The sequence below is a fragment of the Microcaecilia unicolor genome, chromosome 6, assembly GCF_901765095.1.
Source record: "Microcaecilia unicolor chromosome 6, aMicUni1.1, whole genome shotgun sequence".
NCBI lineage: Eukaryota > Metazoa > Chordata > Amphibia > Gymnophiona > Siphonopidae > Microcaecilia > Microcaecilia unicolor.
In genome coordinates this window covers 136,553,378-136,569,573 of record NC_044036.1, presented here as the reverse complement: position 1 = coordinate 136,569,573, position 16,196 = coordinate 136,553,378, and the positions used below count along the sequence as shown (strand labels likewise).

At 47.7% G+C, this 16,196-nt stretch overlaps 1 protein-coding gene across 1 annotated transcript in view; it reads left to right on the top strand.

The window, feature by feature from the left end:
- The window catches only part of TPRA1 (transmembrane protein adipocyte associated 1), a 50,092-nt gene that overhangs the window by 12,110 nt on the left and 21,786 nt on the right, over positions 1–16,196 (top strand). The window contains exons 3-4 of the mRNA XM_030207045.1: positions 5,401–5,533; positions 15,507–15,593. Coding sequence (XP_030062905.1) covers positions 5,401–5,533; positions 15,507–15,593 — 220 coding nt within the window. The remainder of the gene's footprint in view (positions 1–5,400; positions 5,534–15,506; positions 15,594–16,196) is intronic.

Below are 16,196 nucleotides of genomic sequence, written 5' to 3'. Positions count from 1 at the left end.
TTCCTCTGGTTACCCATGCAATGCCAGAGGGTATTGTCTGGTGAGTGGATGTTAAAGGGGGGGGGGAGGGAGGGAGGAAGAAAGTCAGAGGGGAGGCTGGGGGAGGGGGGGTTGGGTATACACCTTTCTTAGAACATGCTGACAGAACAGAATTGTTAAATGGTGGGCTATAAATTTTTCACTTATAATATAAAGGGCTTAAATTCTCCTTATAAACGGCACGCCCTTTGGCGTGAACTGCGTCTCGCGCAACCACAAGTGGTGTTTTTACAAGAAACACACCTTTTAAAAAAGCATGAGAAACTATTGTACTCTAAATGCTATCCACAGGTGGTGTGTGCTTCAGATGCCCTAGGAGTAAAAAAAAGAGGGGTAGCCATAATGTTCCACAAAAATACCACAGTCCAGATCTTACACACTAGAAGAGATAGGGAGGGCAGATTCCTGTTTTTACATATTAGGTTGGAACAGGAGGAGTATACACTGGTTAGCGTATACGCGCCCAACGAAAGACAGGAGCGTTTTTTCCGGCACCTTCAGAAGGAGCTGCAGGCCTTTGCCAGAGGGAAGCTGATAGTGGCCGGGGATTTTAACGCGACCATGAAGCCTGGCCTGGATAGATCGACTCCTCCTTCCCAGACAGACTGTAGAATTGCTAGAGCATTAAATAACCTTGTTGAGGGGATGGGGCTGTACGATGGGTGGCGCTTGAGGAATCCCAGAGGGAGAGATTTTACTTTTTTTTCCCAAGTGCATCACACTTACTCCAGATTGGACTACATTTTTCTTGACAAAACGTTATCGGAAGGGGGGGAAGAATCTGAGATAGGTCATATCACAATATCGGACCATGCCCCGGTCTGGCTTGCTGTTCCTTCCCTGAAGGAGGAGGAGCGAGATAAAAGATGGACATTTAACAACAACTTGCTGCAGGATCCTGAAACAGTAGCTAGTTTTATCCCCTTACTTAGAGAGTACTTTGATATCAATCTGGACTCGGGGCCTACATTGGGTACCGTGTGGGATGCATTCAAGGCAGTCTCAAGAGGACATTTCATTAAGTGTGCCAGTCAGAATGCCAAAGTACATCGCCAGAGGCTGGTACGTTGCATGGATAGACTGGCTACACTGGAAGATAAGTACAAAATTTCAGGTTCAGTAGCTGATTATCGAAAATTGCAGGAGGTGAGATTAGAAATAGCGGGGCTACATGAGGATAGTTTGAAGTTTGTGAGTGCAAGGATGAAACAGGTTCACTACGCTTGCACTGACAAACCTGGACGCCTGCTAGCTAACAAATTGAGACAGCTGAGAGCAGATCGACATATTTTAAGAATTAGAGATGCAGGGGGGGGCATAACGCACAAATCAGCACAGATAAGGGATAGCTTTGCCCAATACTATGAGAACCTCTACAGAGAGGATGCCACAGTACAGACGGGGGAAATAGAGGGATACTTACAGGCTAGGGGGCTAGCGGCTCTCTCTGATACACAAAGGAGAGAGTTGGAGGACCCAGTGGCGGTAAAGGAGGTGATAGAAGTAGTCAAAGCATTACCAAGGGGGAAGGTGCCGGGATTAGATGGCTTCACGAATGAGTTCTTTAAGGCATACGTGACGGAATTAGCGCCTTACCTGACGATGATAATCAATGCTGTCAGGGAGGGGGCACCGTTCCCCAGGTCTATGATGGAAGCATGGGTGGCGGTAATACCAAAACCAGGCAAGGATCATATTGAATGTGCCTCATATAGACCCATTTCGATCTTGAATACAGATGTCAAAATCCTGGCCAAGGTGCTGGCTAACCGTCTGGGGAGGGTGCTCCCCAGTTTGATCCATCCGGACCAAGTGGGATTCATAGCCAAGAGACAGGCCATGGATAATATACGCCGCACAATAGACCTTATATACACAACGCAGAAAAAAGCAAGGCCCGCAGTGCTACTCGGTCTGGATGCAGAGAAGGCGTTTGACCGGGTGCACTGGGGGTATTTAGATAGGGTCCTGCATAGAGTGGGAATTGGACAGCATTTTAGAGCCTGGATCCAGGCCTTATACTCCTTGCCGAGGGCTTGTGTGCGAGTAAACGGGGGGAATTCAGTGACATTCGCTTTGGGGCGCGGAACTAGACAGGGGTGTCCGCTGTCTCCATTACTGTTCGCCCTGGCGATGGAACCTCTGGCAGCAGCTATACGTGAGAATAACGATATTACTGGAGTGCAGGTAAGAGGGCAAGAGTATAAAATTGCGCTATTCGCAGATGATGTGCTGCTGTCACTTACCAACCCACTGGTCTCCTTGCCTAACTTAATGAAAGAAATAAGGGACTATACACGGGTCTCGGGTTACAAATTGAATGCCAGCAAGTCTATGGGCTTGGCTGTGGGGGTCCCACGGGGATTGATGGAGACATTGAAGACATCTTTTGCATTTAAATGGGAGAAGAATGCAATATGTTACTTAGGAGTCAAGATCACGAATGACCTATCAGGCCTTTTTGAAGCTAATTACCCAGCTCTGAAGAGGGAGGTGCAAACAGACTTAGACAGATGGGCTAATATGGGATTGTCGTGGTTCGGGAGGATCGCGGCGATTAAGATGAACATTTTGCCCCGTCTTTTATATTTATTTCAGGTTCTTCCATTAAAAATACCCCGAGCCTTTTTTTCTGGTCTCCAAGATAGGTTGATTCGCTTTATTTGGAATCAGAAAAGACCAAGGTTATCACGGGCTCTTCTTTACAAAAGTAGAAGGCTAGGGGGGCTGGGTGTGCCAAATCTGTTCTGGTACTATTGTGCAGCACAGACCAGAGCGGCGGTGGACTGGTTTAGGAAAGATAGTTATAAATTGTGGATTGACATTGAACAGGATTTAGTGGGATCACGGAAATTAGCCCATTTAATGTGGCTACCTCAGAAATATAGGGGAAGAGTTGACATGTTCCCGCCCACAGTACAGGCCACGTTCTATTACTGGGACCTTATGTTCATAGAACGTCAACCACCGGTATCGGGCTTAGCTCCCATAGCAGAAAACCCAATGTTTGAGCCAGGTATAGGAAACAACACCTTCAGGAGATGGGCAGAGCAGGGACTGGATTTGCTGGGACAGATGCATCAAGAGGAGAAAATAGTGCCTTTTGTACAGCTGGTGGACGATTTTGGGCTCAGGGAAACGGATCACTATGCTTACACACAAGTACAACACTTTTTGACAGCACAGGCATACAAAAGCAGTCTGAAGCGGGATACGCACCCACTGGAGGAAATATGTGTAGACTCTAAGATCGAACGAGGGCTGATATCCTTCTTATACGCACAGTTGATGGCTACTGCCAGACCATATGTACAACATAGGAGGAGGTGGGAGCAAGAACTACATTTCACACTACCGGAGGCGGACTGGGTCACACTGGAGAAAAAGATTTTGAAATCAGCTCGAGCAGTGAATATGCAAGAGAACGCTATTAAAGTAATGTATAGATGGTATCTGACCCCGGTTCGATTGCACCACATGTATGCTAAAGTGCCTAAGGAATGTTGGAGAAATTGTGGGGGAGAGGGTACAATGGGGCACATTTGGTGGTCTTGTCCCAAAGCAAAGGCTTACTGGAAGGGGATACAAGCACGTACTCAGAAGTGGGTAGGTAAATCTGTGAGGTGGCATCCTCTAACCTTCTTATTTGGGCAGCGACCAATAGGTCTCACCTCAGATCAGTGGCTTCTGTTGAGAGGATCTCTGCACGCAGCCCGTTTGAATTTAGCACAACACTGGAAGTCACCTTTAGTACCCTCAATGGTGAGGTGGAACACTAAGGTGCGCTACATATGTGAAATGGAGAGATTGACTGCCCAGAGAGCGAAAACATTGCCTGCATGGGAAAGGGTGTGGGAACCCTTTCTAAAAAATTGTTCAGACTAATCAGTATGATGACAGAGCATTCGGGAAGGTGAGGGGGGAGGGGGGAGGGGGAGTAGAATAAGGGAAGTTATAAGTTTAAAAAAAATTTAAAAAAAACTTGGAGTAGAATTGGTGTTTATTCTAACATTGTCATTGACTGGATGGTATTACTGTTACACACTCATGTAAAGCTTGTTGGATACTGTACAATTGTATTGAGTCGTGCATTGAGTGAATATTGTATTGCTTTTGCAATGTTCAATAAAGACTTCTATAAAATCAAAAAAAAATAAATAGAACTCTTAACAGAGACTTGGCTGCAGATAAATCCACAGAGTTTAAATCCTTATTAAAGCACTCATATCAAAGTATTGTCGTGCTCCAGAATAGATTCACAATAAAACAGAATGGTGGTATATCAAACTCGCTTAAACATAAATAAAAACATCTGCTTTATCTTTGCAAGGGTCAGAACACCACTTACTCCTTCATTCTGTGGCTGGGCAGCTACATATATAGAATGCTGGCAGTTCCGCATGTGAGTGCTCAGCGGTATTCTGTAATGTACGTGATACAAGGGGTCACTTGCTGGGGAGGAACATGGGCTCCAACTTACCGAATACTAAAGCGCCACATGAGGTGCATTCATTTATGCCAGCCATGGACCTGGTGTAGTGGGCGCATCTAAATGGAGGCACACGGATGCCAACTTTTGCCAGGGTTCCCTTATAGAATTTGTGTTCCGTGCACAGCATCGGTGATCGCATTGCCTGTATAGAGGCTAACTTGAGAAAGCAGATAGGCTGCCCCCTTCCTGCAGGCAAAAAAGAAAGGAAGTCTTACAGGCAGTTGGGGGGAGTAACACCCCTGTTTAGCCACAGATGGATATCTGAGGAAAATGAGGACTGCCATCCAGTATAGACTGTTGCAACCTTTCATCTAGAAAAGACTAAATTCGCTAACTGCTTTGTGCCACATTACTCTTACAGCCACCTGGGTAGAAGCCCATGTGCTACTCTGTGACTCTGGCCTCCACTGAAATAGGCAGAACAGATCCCCAGCTAAAGGCAGCAAAATGTGATTTTCTACTTGCATTTTATATGTTGTGCTTATTTTAGTATTTTCTGATTGCATTGCTCATATCAGCTGCATGGATCTGGTAGGTTGATAGCGGTTGGGTTTCAATGGCTGGCTGCAGGATAAGGAATCGGGGAAACGACACTGATGTTTTCAGTATAGTGTAACACAACTATAAAGGGTTAAAAGTTATTTTTTGTCACACTTCACAAAGCAAACTTAAATATGGAGTAATCTCCTCCTACCAATTAGCTGGCATTTCTCTCTGCAGGATAGGCTGACTGAGCTGGCTGCCCTTTTTGCCATTATCTGCTATATTATTGTGTTTTGCGTTTATATTTTGCAGTGAAGGGAGCAGTAGAATAAGGTTCAGTCCAGCGTGCAAGAGTTTACGTTTGTTTTTTTATTTTTGTCCCACAGAGTACGATACTGGGATCTTGCACTTCTGATTCCTAATATACTTTTCTTTGCATTCCTGCTTTGGAAATTACCCTCGGCAAGAGGAAAAATTCGGGTCAACTCCAGCCCAATCTTCATGACTTTCTATGTACTGGTAAGTACAAGCCAGGATCAGAAGAATCACGCTGAAGGTTATTTTATGTGAGTGTGGTAGTCTTACAGTTGAACTCATTTTTGCCCTTTCAAGAGCGTGAGTTAGGCTGGCTTAATGTCTCCGAGGCAGTGTCATGCAAAGGGTGCGAATTAAATTACCTGAGCCAGCTGAGAGTTCTGCAGGGACAGTGTCAGCCACTGGACAGAGGAGGGTCTCATTTACTGTGTAATAGTTATATATGGTGACCAGATTTAGGGTCAGTGATTACAGGGTTCCAGAAGAGATCTGGTGCATGGTTCCCGGCTGATAACCATCACTGCAGCTTTTGCAAGTGATGACACACATGAACACAGTAATGCAGAGAGCCAGTGGGAAGAGGAAAGCAGCTGAAAACCAGTGTCCTCTTCCTCCTGAACCACACTGTACCTGACCACCTGTGTGCTTCCTGTGTGTCTAACGAAAAAGCATGATAAAGGAGATGGGACAACTTCCCTATGAGGAAAGGCTAAAGTGGCTAGGGCTCTTCAGTTTGGAGAAAAAACGGCTGAGGGGAGATAGAGGTTTATAAAATAATGAGTGGAGTGGAAAGGGTAGACTTGAAGCATCCGTTTTACCCATTCCAAAAATACTAGGACTTGGGAACGTTCAATGAAGCTACAAAGTAGTAAATTTAATACGAATCGGAGAAAATGTTTCTTCACTCAACATGTAGTTAAACTCTGGAATTCGTTGCCAGAGAATGTGGTAAAGGCGGTTAGCTTAGCGGGGTTTAAAAAAAGGGGTTGGCTAGCTTCCTAAAGGAAAAGTCCATAGACCATTATTTAAAGTGGACTTGGGGAAAATCCACTGCTTATTTCTGGGAAAAGCAGCATAAAATATTTTGTACTTTTTGGGATCTTGCCAGGTATATGTGACCTGAATTGGCCACTGTTGGAAACAGGATGCTGGGCTTGATGGACCTTCGGTCTGTCCCAGTATGGCAATACTTATATACTTGTGTGTTGCATAGTTCATGCTTACGAGAAGTGTGCTGAAAACCAGTGTCCTCTTCCTCCTGAACCACACTGTACCTGACCTCCTGTGTGTCTAACAAAAAAGCACATTTTTTTGTGCTGCATAGTTCATGCATATGAGAGGTGTGCAGTACAGGAAGATTAACTGTGCTGGGGAGAGTGTCTGTCTGTCTGCAGGAGAGAAGGGGACCAGTTGGGAGATGTGGGGTGGGGTTGAGGGGAGAGAGTGGCAGAGTTCTGCCAACAATCTCAGAATTCACAGGTATAATTCTGGAGAAGAGTTGCCCTGGGAAGGAATGTGAGAAGATGGGGGAGAGAGCATTGGAGGGTTCTTTCCATGGCACATGCTTGGTTTTCAGAAGACAGTATTACATAGTAACTTTAGACTTTGGATTGTTTGTTTCTAGCTACAGTGGTAGCAAACATGATCTGTTTTGTTTTCATGGTTGGGCTGTACGGTATGAGTGAAGGAGTCTAATGACTTAGAGCGGTGAATTGAGAACTAGGGAAGGCAGGGTTCAAGTCTCAGCTACAAACTTAGATTGTGAGCCCTCTGGGGACAAGGAATTACTTAACTGCAGCTGAATGTAATTGCCTTCTTATAACACCGCACTGTACTTTCTAAGACACAGAGATATTAAGAACTTAAGAGATAAAAATAAAAGGCTTGTAGAAACTTGTGACTATTAGGGAGATCTTTGAAAACATTATGTACAGGACTCAATGACGTCTAGGAGTTTGACTGAAATTATGAAAATAGCTTCTATTAATTGCCATTAGGTGCCAGAAAATGTAGTGAAAAAGACTTATCAAAAGGATCCTTCATAAATGTCCTGACATCAAAACTTTATCAGAACAAGTTAACATTGAACTCTTGTTATTTTTTTTTGTTTGTTTAATTCAATCACATTGTCACTATTGAACTTTATATTTCACCCCTTGATTTTCATTGCCTGAAATGAACTGTATATTTATTTACTCCTAATTCATTTTCCATATCATCATGCTGATCAATCCATAGACTGGTGGGTTGTGTCCATCTACCAGCAGGTGGAGATAGAGAGCAATCCTTTTGCCTCCCTATATGTGGTCATGTGCTGCCGGAAACTCCTCAGTATGTTCTCTATCTCAGCAGGTGGTGGTCACACACAGCAGCAGCTCTGGCTAGGCCTCCAAGCCTAATTTTTAGGTTTTGTTGAGTGCCTGGGGTTGAGGGCTCTTCTTGAGCAAGTGCAAACCTGGTGGCGCCAGGTCCCTCCTTTTCTCCCCCCTCCCGCTGCCTCCGTTAAAAAAAAAAAAATAAAAAAAAATTTTGGACGTCCTTAAAGGCGTTTATTTCGACGTTTATTTAAACGTTTATTGCAGCTACTCACTGGGACACCAGGTCATTACAGCTCGGAGCGAGAAGCAGGTAATTTTTACCTTTTTTATAGCGGGCAGGGGGTTCCCCGATTGATCTCCACGTGGCCTATGGCGTCGGAGGGCGAGGGCGCGAAGAATCGCTCCCCGGACCGCGTGTGCGCTCCTAGCGGGGATGCGGGGGTATTAAAGTCTGATTCGCCCTTGTTGGGTGTCAGTTCGGAGGCCGGTCAGTGTCCCGGGTCTTCCTCCGGTGCGGCGGTTTTTCCCGCCATAAACGCCCATCCCCTGCTGCTCGCCTCCGCCATCTTGGCCGGCCACTCTGCTCGGACGGCTTCTTCTTGGGCCGCCCTTGAGCTGGGAGACGTTCATGCCATGGCCGCCCTTGATTTGGGCGACGGCAAAAAAGCGGCTAAAGTTAAGCGCCGTTCTTCCCGCGCGGCTCCTTCGCGGAGTGTCGCGCCGGACGCCATCTTGGATGCGCAGCATGTTTCTCCCCCGCTCTTACGAGCGCCGGTTGAGGGTGCGTCTTGGGCTGTGGCCCAGGCTGCTGAAGTGCACAGTCTGGGGGGTTTCTCCCCCGAGTTTATTTTGCTGCTGCATCAGGCCTTCCTTATGCAGAACGCTGCCCCTTCTCCCTTGTCCGATAAAGGGGTTGAGGCCCCCGGAAGTAAACGCCCTCTGATGGATTCCCAGGCCTTAGAGGACGCTGTTTCCTCTGATGTAGATGAGGGCAGCGTATCTGAGTTCTCCCAACGGTCCTTTGGGGATTCCTTGGAGGAGACGGATTCCCGCTCGGATGGAGCGGATGACCCCTCTGCAGCACGGATCTTTCGCTCAGAGGATTTGCCCAACCTGTTAATGCAGGCCATGAGCATTTTAAAGATTTCCTCTCCGGAGGACGTCTCTCCCTCAGCCCCTGTTGGCTCCGCCATTATGCTGGGGACGAAGCGCCCACCTAGAACCTTCCACGTGCATGATGCCATGCACACCTTAATTTCGGCTCAATGGGATGTCCCGGAAGCGAGCCTCAAAGTGGCTAGGGCTATGTCCCGCCTCTATCCTTTGCCTGAAAGTGAACGTGAGGCCTTTCTTTGGCCTACTGTGGATTCTTTAATCACTGCGGTGATTAAGAAAACGGCGTTGCCGGTGGAAGGTGGCACGGCCCTAAAGGACGCCCAAGACAGAAGATTGGAGGCGGCCTTAAGGTCGTCCTTCGAGGCGGCTGCCTTAAGTTTGCAGGCCTCAGTTTGTGGCTCCTACGTGGCCAGGGCGTGCCTGACGATTGTGCAGCGGGCTTCCCCCTCGGATCCTTCCTTGAGGGCTGATTGGCCGGCCCTGGAGTCGGGCTTGGCTTATTTGGCAGACTTGCTGTATGATGTCTTGAGAGCCTCGGCTAAAGGTATGGCTCAGACAGTCTCTGCGCGGCGGTGGCTTTGGCTGAAACATTGGTCTGCGGACCACGCCTCTAAGTCTAGCCTGGCTAAGTTGCCTTTTAAAGGCAAGCTGCTCTTTGGGGTCGAGCTGGACAAAATTGTGACCGATCTCGGCACGTCTAAGGGCAAGAGGTTACCAGAGGTCAGGGCTCGGGCCAGTGCTCGCCCCGGTATCTCCAGAGGACGGTTTCAGGAAGCCCGTCGGTTCCGCCCGGGCAAGTCGGGCTCCTCTGCCCCCTCTTCCTTCAAGAGGAACTTCTCCCCCAAGCAGCATTCCTTTCGCAGAGACCGCCGTCCCGGAGGTGCGCCCTCCGGTCCTCCCCCAGGGTCTCGTACCCAATGACGGGGTCCTGGTCCATGGCCCAGTGCAAATTGGAGGACGCCTGTCCTCGTTTCTGGGCGAGTGGACCAGGGTAACTTCAGACGCTTGGGTGCTGGAAGTCATCAGAGACGGCTACAAGCTAGAGTTCTGCCGACCCTTAAGAGACGGGTTTCTACTCTCTCCCTGCAAGTCTCCGGTCAAAGCTGTGGCAGTGCAGCAGACCTTGGACAACCTGATACGCCTGGGTGCGGTCGTTCCGGTGCCAGAAAATCAGATTGGCAAGGGACGTTACTCCATTTACTTTGTGGTACCAAAGAAAGGAGGTTCTGTCCGACCTATCCTCGACCTCAAAGGGGTCAATCGGGCCTTGAAAGTGCGGCACTTTCGCATGGAGACTCTCCGCTCTGTTATAGCGGCAGTGAAGGCAGGAGAGTTCTTGGCTTCCTTGGACATCAAGGAAGCGTACCTGGATATTCCCATCTGGCCTCCTCATCAACGCTTTCTGCGTTTTGCAGTCCTGGGCCGACACTTCCAGTTCAGAGCCCTCCCTTTCGGGTTGGCTACTGCTCCGCGGACCTTCTCCAAAGTAATGGTGGTCATCGCGGCCTTCCTGCGAAAGGAAGGAGTACAAGTCCATCCTTATCTGGACGACTGGTTGATCCGAGCCCCCTCTTATGCAGAGTGCGGCAAAGCTGTGAACCGGGTGGTTGCTCTTTTGAGCTCCCTGGGGTGGATCATCAACTGGGAGAAGAGCCAGCTGCGCCCGACTCAGTCCCTGGAGTATCTGGGAGTTCGATTCGACACCCAAGTGGGCAGAGTGTTCCTGCCAGACAATCGGATTGTCAAACTTCAGGCTCAGGTGGACCAGTTCCGAGTAGCCTCTCCTCTTCGGGCTTGGGACTATGTGCAGCTGTTGGGTTCTATGACGGCCACGATGGAAGTAGTGCCCTGGGCCAGGGCTCATATGAGACCACTACAACTCTCTCTACTGCAGCGCTGGACTCCGATGTCGGAGGATTATGCTGTGCGCCTTCCCTTGGACCCAGCAGTGCGCAAGGCGCTGAGCTGGTGGCTGCAGACAGACAAGTTGTCTACAGGAATGCCTCTGGTGACCCCGGAGTGGATTGTCGTCACGACGGACGCCTCTTTGTCGGGCTGGGGAGCCCACTGCTTTGGAAGGACAGCGCAGGGGCTCTGGTCTCCGGCAGAGGCAAAGTGGTCTATCAACCTCCTGGAACTCAGAGCCATTCGGTTGGCGCTTTTGGAGTTCATCCCGGTACTGGCGTTGAAGCCAGTACGGGTTCTGTTGGACAATGCCACGGCTGTGGCCTATGTCAACCGCCAGGGAGGTACTAAGAGCGCCCCTCTAGCCAAGGAAGCCATGAATCTATGCCAGTGGGCGGAAGCGAACCTGGAACAGCTGTCAGCTGCCCACATTGCCGGAGTCATGAATGTCAAGGCGGACTTTCTCAGTCGCCATACCTTGGATCCCGGAGAGTGGCAGCTATCTGCTCAGGCGTTCTTGGACATCACGAAGCGCTGGGGCCAGCCGAGCCTAGATCTGATGGCGTCATCGGCCAATTGCCAAGTGCCGCGCTTTTTCAGCAGAGGACGGGACCCTCGATCCCTGGGAGTAGATGCTCTTCTCCAACAGTGGCCGACACAGGAGCTTCTCTATGTGTTCCCGCCCTGGCCCATGTTGGGCAGGGTGCTAGACCGGGTGGCAAAGCATCCGGGCCGGATAATCCTGCTGGGTCCGGACTGGCCCAGACGTCCCTGGTATGCGGACTTGATCAGGCTCTCAGTGGACGATCCTCTGCGGCTGCTAGTGGAGCAGGGCCTGTTGCATCAGGGTCCCGTGGTGATGGAGGATCCCTCCCCCTTTGGTCTTATGGCCTGGCTATTGAGCGGCAGCGTCTGAGAAAGAAGGGCTTCTCAGACAAGGTCATCGCCACTATGCTAAGAGCGAGGAAGCGCTCTACTTCTACTGCTTACGCCAGGGTTTGGCGTACCTTTGCAGCATGGTGTGAAGCAGGCTCACTTTCTCCCTTCACTGCTCCAATTTCTTCAGTGTTGGCGTTCCTGCAAGAAGGTCAGGAGAAAGGCCTGTCGCTCAGTTCCCTTAAAGTCCAGGTAGCGGCTCTGGCTTGCTTCAGGGGCCGCCTGAAGGGTGCTTCCCTGGCTTCGCAGCCAGATGTGGTGCGCTTTCTCAAGGGAGTTAATCACCTACGCCCTCCTCTGCACTCAGTGGTGCCTGCGTGGAATCTCAACCTGGTGCTAAGAGCCTTGCAGAAGCCGCCTTTTGAACCCTTGTCGAGGGCATCTCTGAAAGACCTGACGTTGAAAGCAGTCTTTTTGGTGGCTATCACTTCAGCCAGAAGAGTTTCCGAGCTCCAGGCACTCTCATGTCGAGAGCCCTTTCTGCAGTTCACTGAGGCAGGAGTGTCTATTCGCACAGTGCCTTCCTTCCTGCCCAAGGTTGTTTCTCGCTTCCATGTGAATCAGCAGCTCTGTCTCCCTTCCTTTCGTAGGGAGGACTACCCAGAGGAATACTCTGCTCTCAAATATCTGGATGTGAGACGAGTCATCATCAGATACTTGGAAGTGACCAATGATTTCCGGAAGTCGGATCATCTGTTTGTCCTGTTTGCAGGTCCTCGTAAGGGTCTGCAGGCTGCTAAGCCTACAGTGGCAAGATGGGTCAAGGAAGCCATTGCAGCGGCTTATGTGGCCGCGGGGAAGGTGCCGCCTATCCAGCTGAAGGCTCACTCCACTAGAGCTCAGGCGGCCTCGATGGCAGAGGCCGGGTCCGTCTCCTTGGAGGAGATTTGCAAGGCGGCAACTTGGGCATCGGCCCATACCTTCTCCAGGCATTACCGCTTGACTGTGGCTGCTCGGGCGGAGGCCCAGTTTGGAGCTTCAGTGTTGCGGTCAGGGATTTCTATGTCCCGCCCTGGGTGAGTACTGCTTCGGTACATCCCACCAGTCTATGGATTGATCAGCATGATGATATGGAAGGTAAAATTATGTATCATACCTGATAATTTTCTTTCCATTAATCATAGCTGATCAATCCATAGCCCCTCCCAGATATCTGTATTGTTTATATTCTGGTTGCATTTCAGGTTCAAGTTTAGTCTTCAGTTCCTGTTCAGGAGGACTTCGTGTTCAAGTTTTTCAATGGATTCTTCAAGAGTTGAGACGAATTTGTGTTACAGTGAGCTGCTGCATTCCTCTCCCCTCCGTTTTACGGGGCTGGATTGAGACTTAAATTCTGCCGGCACTCCCTCCCGCTTCGTGCGGCAGTAGGGCAGCTTTGTACCCCTCCCGCTTCGGCGGTGTTAGGGTCAGTCAGCTCCTCCCGCGGTTGCGGTTGCAGGATAAGCCAGATCCCCCCGCATCGGCGGGTGTGGTGTCCCTCCCACGCTCCGCGGGGATGAGCTGGACGGATTCCCCTCCCCCACGTGTGGGGATGAGCTGGGTTAATTCCCCTCCCCCGTTTCAGCGGTGGTGAGCTGGGCAGAGTGTCCCTTCGTGGGTGTAATTCTCTAAGTGCTGAGTCCTGCGGATGGAGCTTGGATATCGACATACTGAGGAGTTTCCGGCAGCACATGACCACATATAGGGAGGCAAAAGGATTGCTCTCTATCTCCACCTGCTGGTAGATGGACACAACCCACCAGTCTATGGATTGATCAGCTATGATTAATGGAAAGAAAATTATCAGGTATGATACATAATTTTACCTTATATTTTCTGTACTTTAAATGCAATACTACTCTGTATTTCTGATTCCGGAAATGGTGATTGCCATTACGGCATAATGTAAGGCACATTGAGCCTGCAAAGAGGTGGGAAAATGTGGGATACAAATGCAGCAGATTAAATTAAATTAGTGGGTGATATGGTGGGGATGAACATTATTTTTCTCCTAGGATTTAGTGCTATATAGAAGGTTAAGCACACATAAAGTAATGCAGTTTGATAGGTCGACTGCTTTTGACTTTGGTGAATCATGAGATTCTACTATCTTTACTTGATTTTTATAGACTATGTGGAGCTGTCCTTCAGTGGATTGGTGGGGGGAGGGGGGATTTCTTAAGAATCGATCATACTAAGTCAAAAGGGCTGACAGTCTTTCTTCCTCTTGGATCCCACTACATTTTCTGGCATCTAATGGCAATTATATTTTTATTATATGTAGAGTAAATGGAAGCTATATTTACATAATTTCAGTCAAACTCCTAGATGTCGTATAGGAAAAACATAGGAACGAAACTCATCCTTTTTGTTAAAGATAGATTTCGTACCTGTATTTATGCAAACGATATTACGATACTTATTCCATTTACCAAATCTTTTTCTGAAATAACACATAGGATTGACCATGGTTTAATGAATGAGTGGACTCCTGTATTCAAACTATAGCTAAACAATGAAAAAACTAAGTTTATAGTTCTGGATAATTTATTTAAACCCTTTGAAGTTTCTGCTTTGTCTGTGAACAACATTTCTTTTCAGTTGGTAAAACAATTGAAAATATAGTGGAACTAGAAAAGGTGCAGAGAAGGGCGATATAAAGGGGATGGGATGACTTCTCTGAGGAAAGGCTGAAGCGGCTATGGCTCTTCAGGTTGGAGAAAAGATGGTTGAGGGTAGATATGATAGAGGTCTATAAAATAATGAGTGGAGTGGAACGGGTAGACCTGAAGCGTCTGTTTACGCTTTCCAAAAATACTAGGACTAGGGGGCATGAGATGAAGCTACAAAGTAGTAAATTTAAAACGAATCGGAGAAAATTTTCTTCACTTAATGTGCAATTCAACTCTGGAATTCGTTGCCAGAAAATGTGGTAAAGGCGGTTAGCTTAGCAGAATTTTTTTTAAAAGGTTTGGATGGCTTCCTAAAGGAAAAGTCCATAGATCATTATTAAATTGGACTTGGGGAAAATCTACTATTTCTGGGATAAGCAGCATAAAATGTTTTGTACTTTTGGGGGGATCTTGCCAGGTATTTGTGACCTGGATTAGCCACTGTTGGAAACAGGATGCTGGGCTTGATGGACCTTTGGTTTGTCCCAGTATGGCAACACTTATGCACTGGGGGTGATTTTTGATAAATATTTATCCTTTGAAACCCGCATTAGTCAAGTGATTAAAGGCTTTTACACAATGAAAAGGCTTAGAAGAATAAGATCTAACTTGAGTTTTAATCCTTTCAGACTCCTGCCCAATCTTTGCTTTTACCTCGCATAGATTATTGTAATTCTGTATTGGTGGGAATATCTGAGGGGCTCTACAAGAGATTGCAAACTTACCAGAATACGGCAGCCAGACTGATCTGTCAAGGCTGAAAATATGAGTCGGCTTTGCCGTTTGCTTGTCAGGGCTCAGGCTATATTTAAATTATTCACGCTTACTTTTTCAGTTTTAAATGGATTAGCTCCTGAGTGTTTGTCTGATTTAATAGTCTCTTCTCATAGAAATGGTGTTCCTTCTAATACACTGGCATTACTATTACAATACCCCGATCCTAAGGGAGTAATTTATAGATCAGTTTTTAATGGTTTCTTTTTATTCCAATCTATCAAGCACCGGAACGCTTTACCTTTAAATATTTGAGTATTGACTCAATCTAAAAGTTTTAAGAAAGCTCTTAAAAGTACCTTTTTAACCAGTTTCATGAGAAATGAAATGTACTTTATTAGACTGAACGTATTCTACTTGTAGCTCTCTGGGAATGCTCAGTGACACAATCTTTTGTAAACCGCAAGAAGCTCCATTGGGATTTTGCGGGGTATAAATGTCTCGTATAAATGTAGTGATCTGGGGTGCCTTTTCCAGGTGTTCGTGGTGGCTGTGGTGGGAATTGCTCGAGCCGTCGTTTCGATGACAGTCAGCGCCTCCAGTGTTGCTATAATCACTGATAAGGTGAGTGTGGAACAGCGTTTAGACGTTCTCATACTTAACACCCATCTGCAGCGTAAGGGCAGATGGAAGGAGTGTTGCACTTCCTTCTATATCGGTCCTTATTTCCTTCTCCATTCTTTGGTTATCAGCTGCTTCCTGTTTTTCCTTGCCTGGGGTACAGATGTTAGTGTGTGCCAGTGTTGTAGGAGTGCATTTTCAAAACAGTTACTAAGCATGTAGCAAAGTGGTGAAAGTGTATGGGGACGGGGTGGGGGGTGGGGTGGAGTGAGAAGTCTGCTGGGAGGTGAGACATCCCACTGTTTTCAGAAAGCACTTATAGTGGCATCTTTTTTCTGCTAAGGGGATTTTGCACAGGTTGTTAATGGGAAACGTCAGTGTGGGCTACTGTTTAAGAAGGGTTATTTTACCACTAACTGGAGTTAGCAGCAAAATAACAGTAGCCCACATTGACTCCCCCCCCTCCCCAATGTAAGTGTGTTGATTCTGGAAAAAAACTGGAGTCATGTAGACTGATACCACCCAATTTTCAAAGCAATTTAACTGGGCAGGGGAGGTTTCTGCTTGGTTAAATCGCTTCTGGCCACCTAACTGGTGATTTTCAGA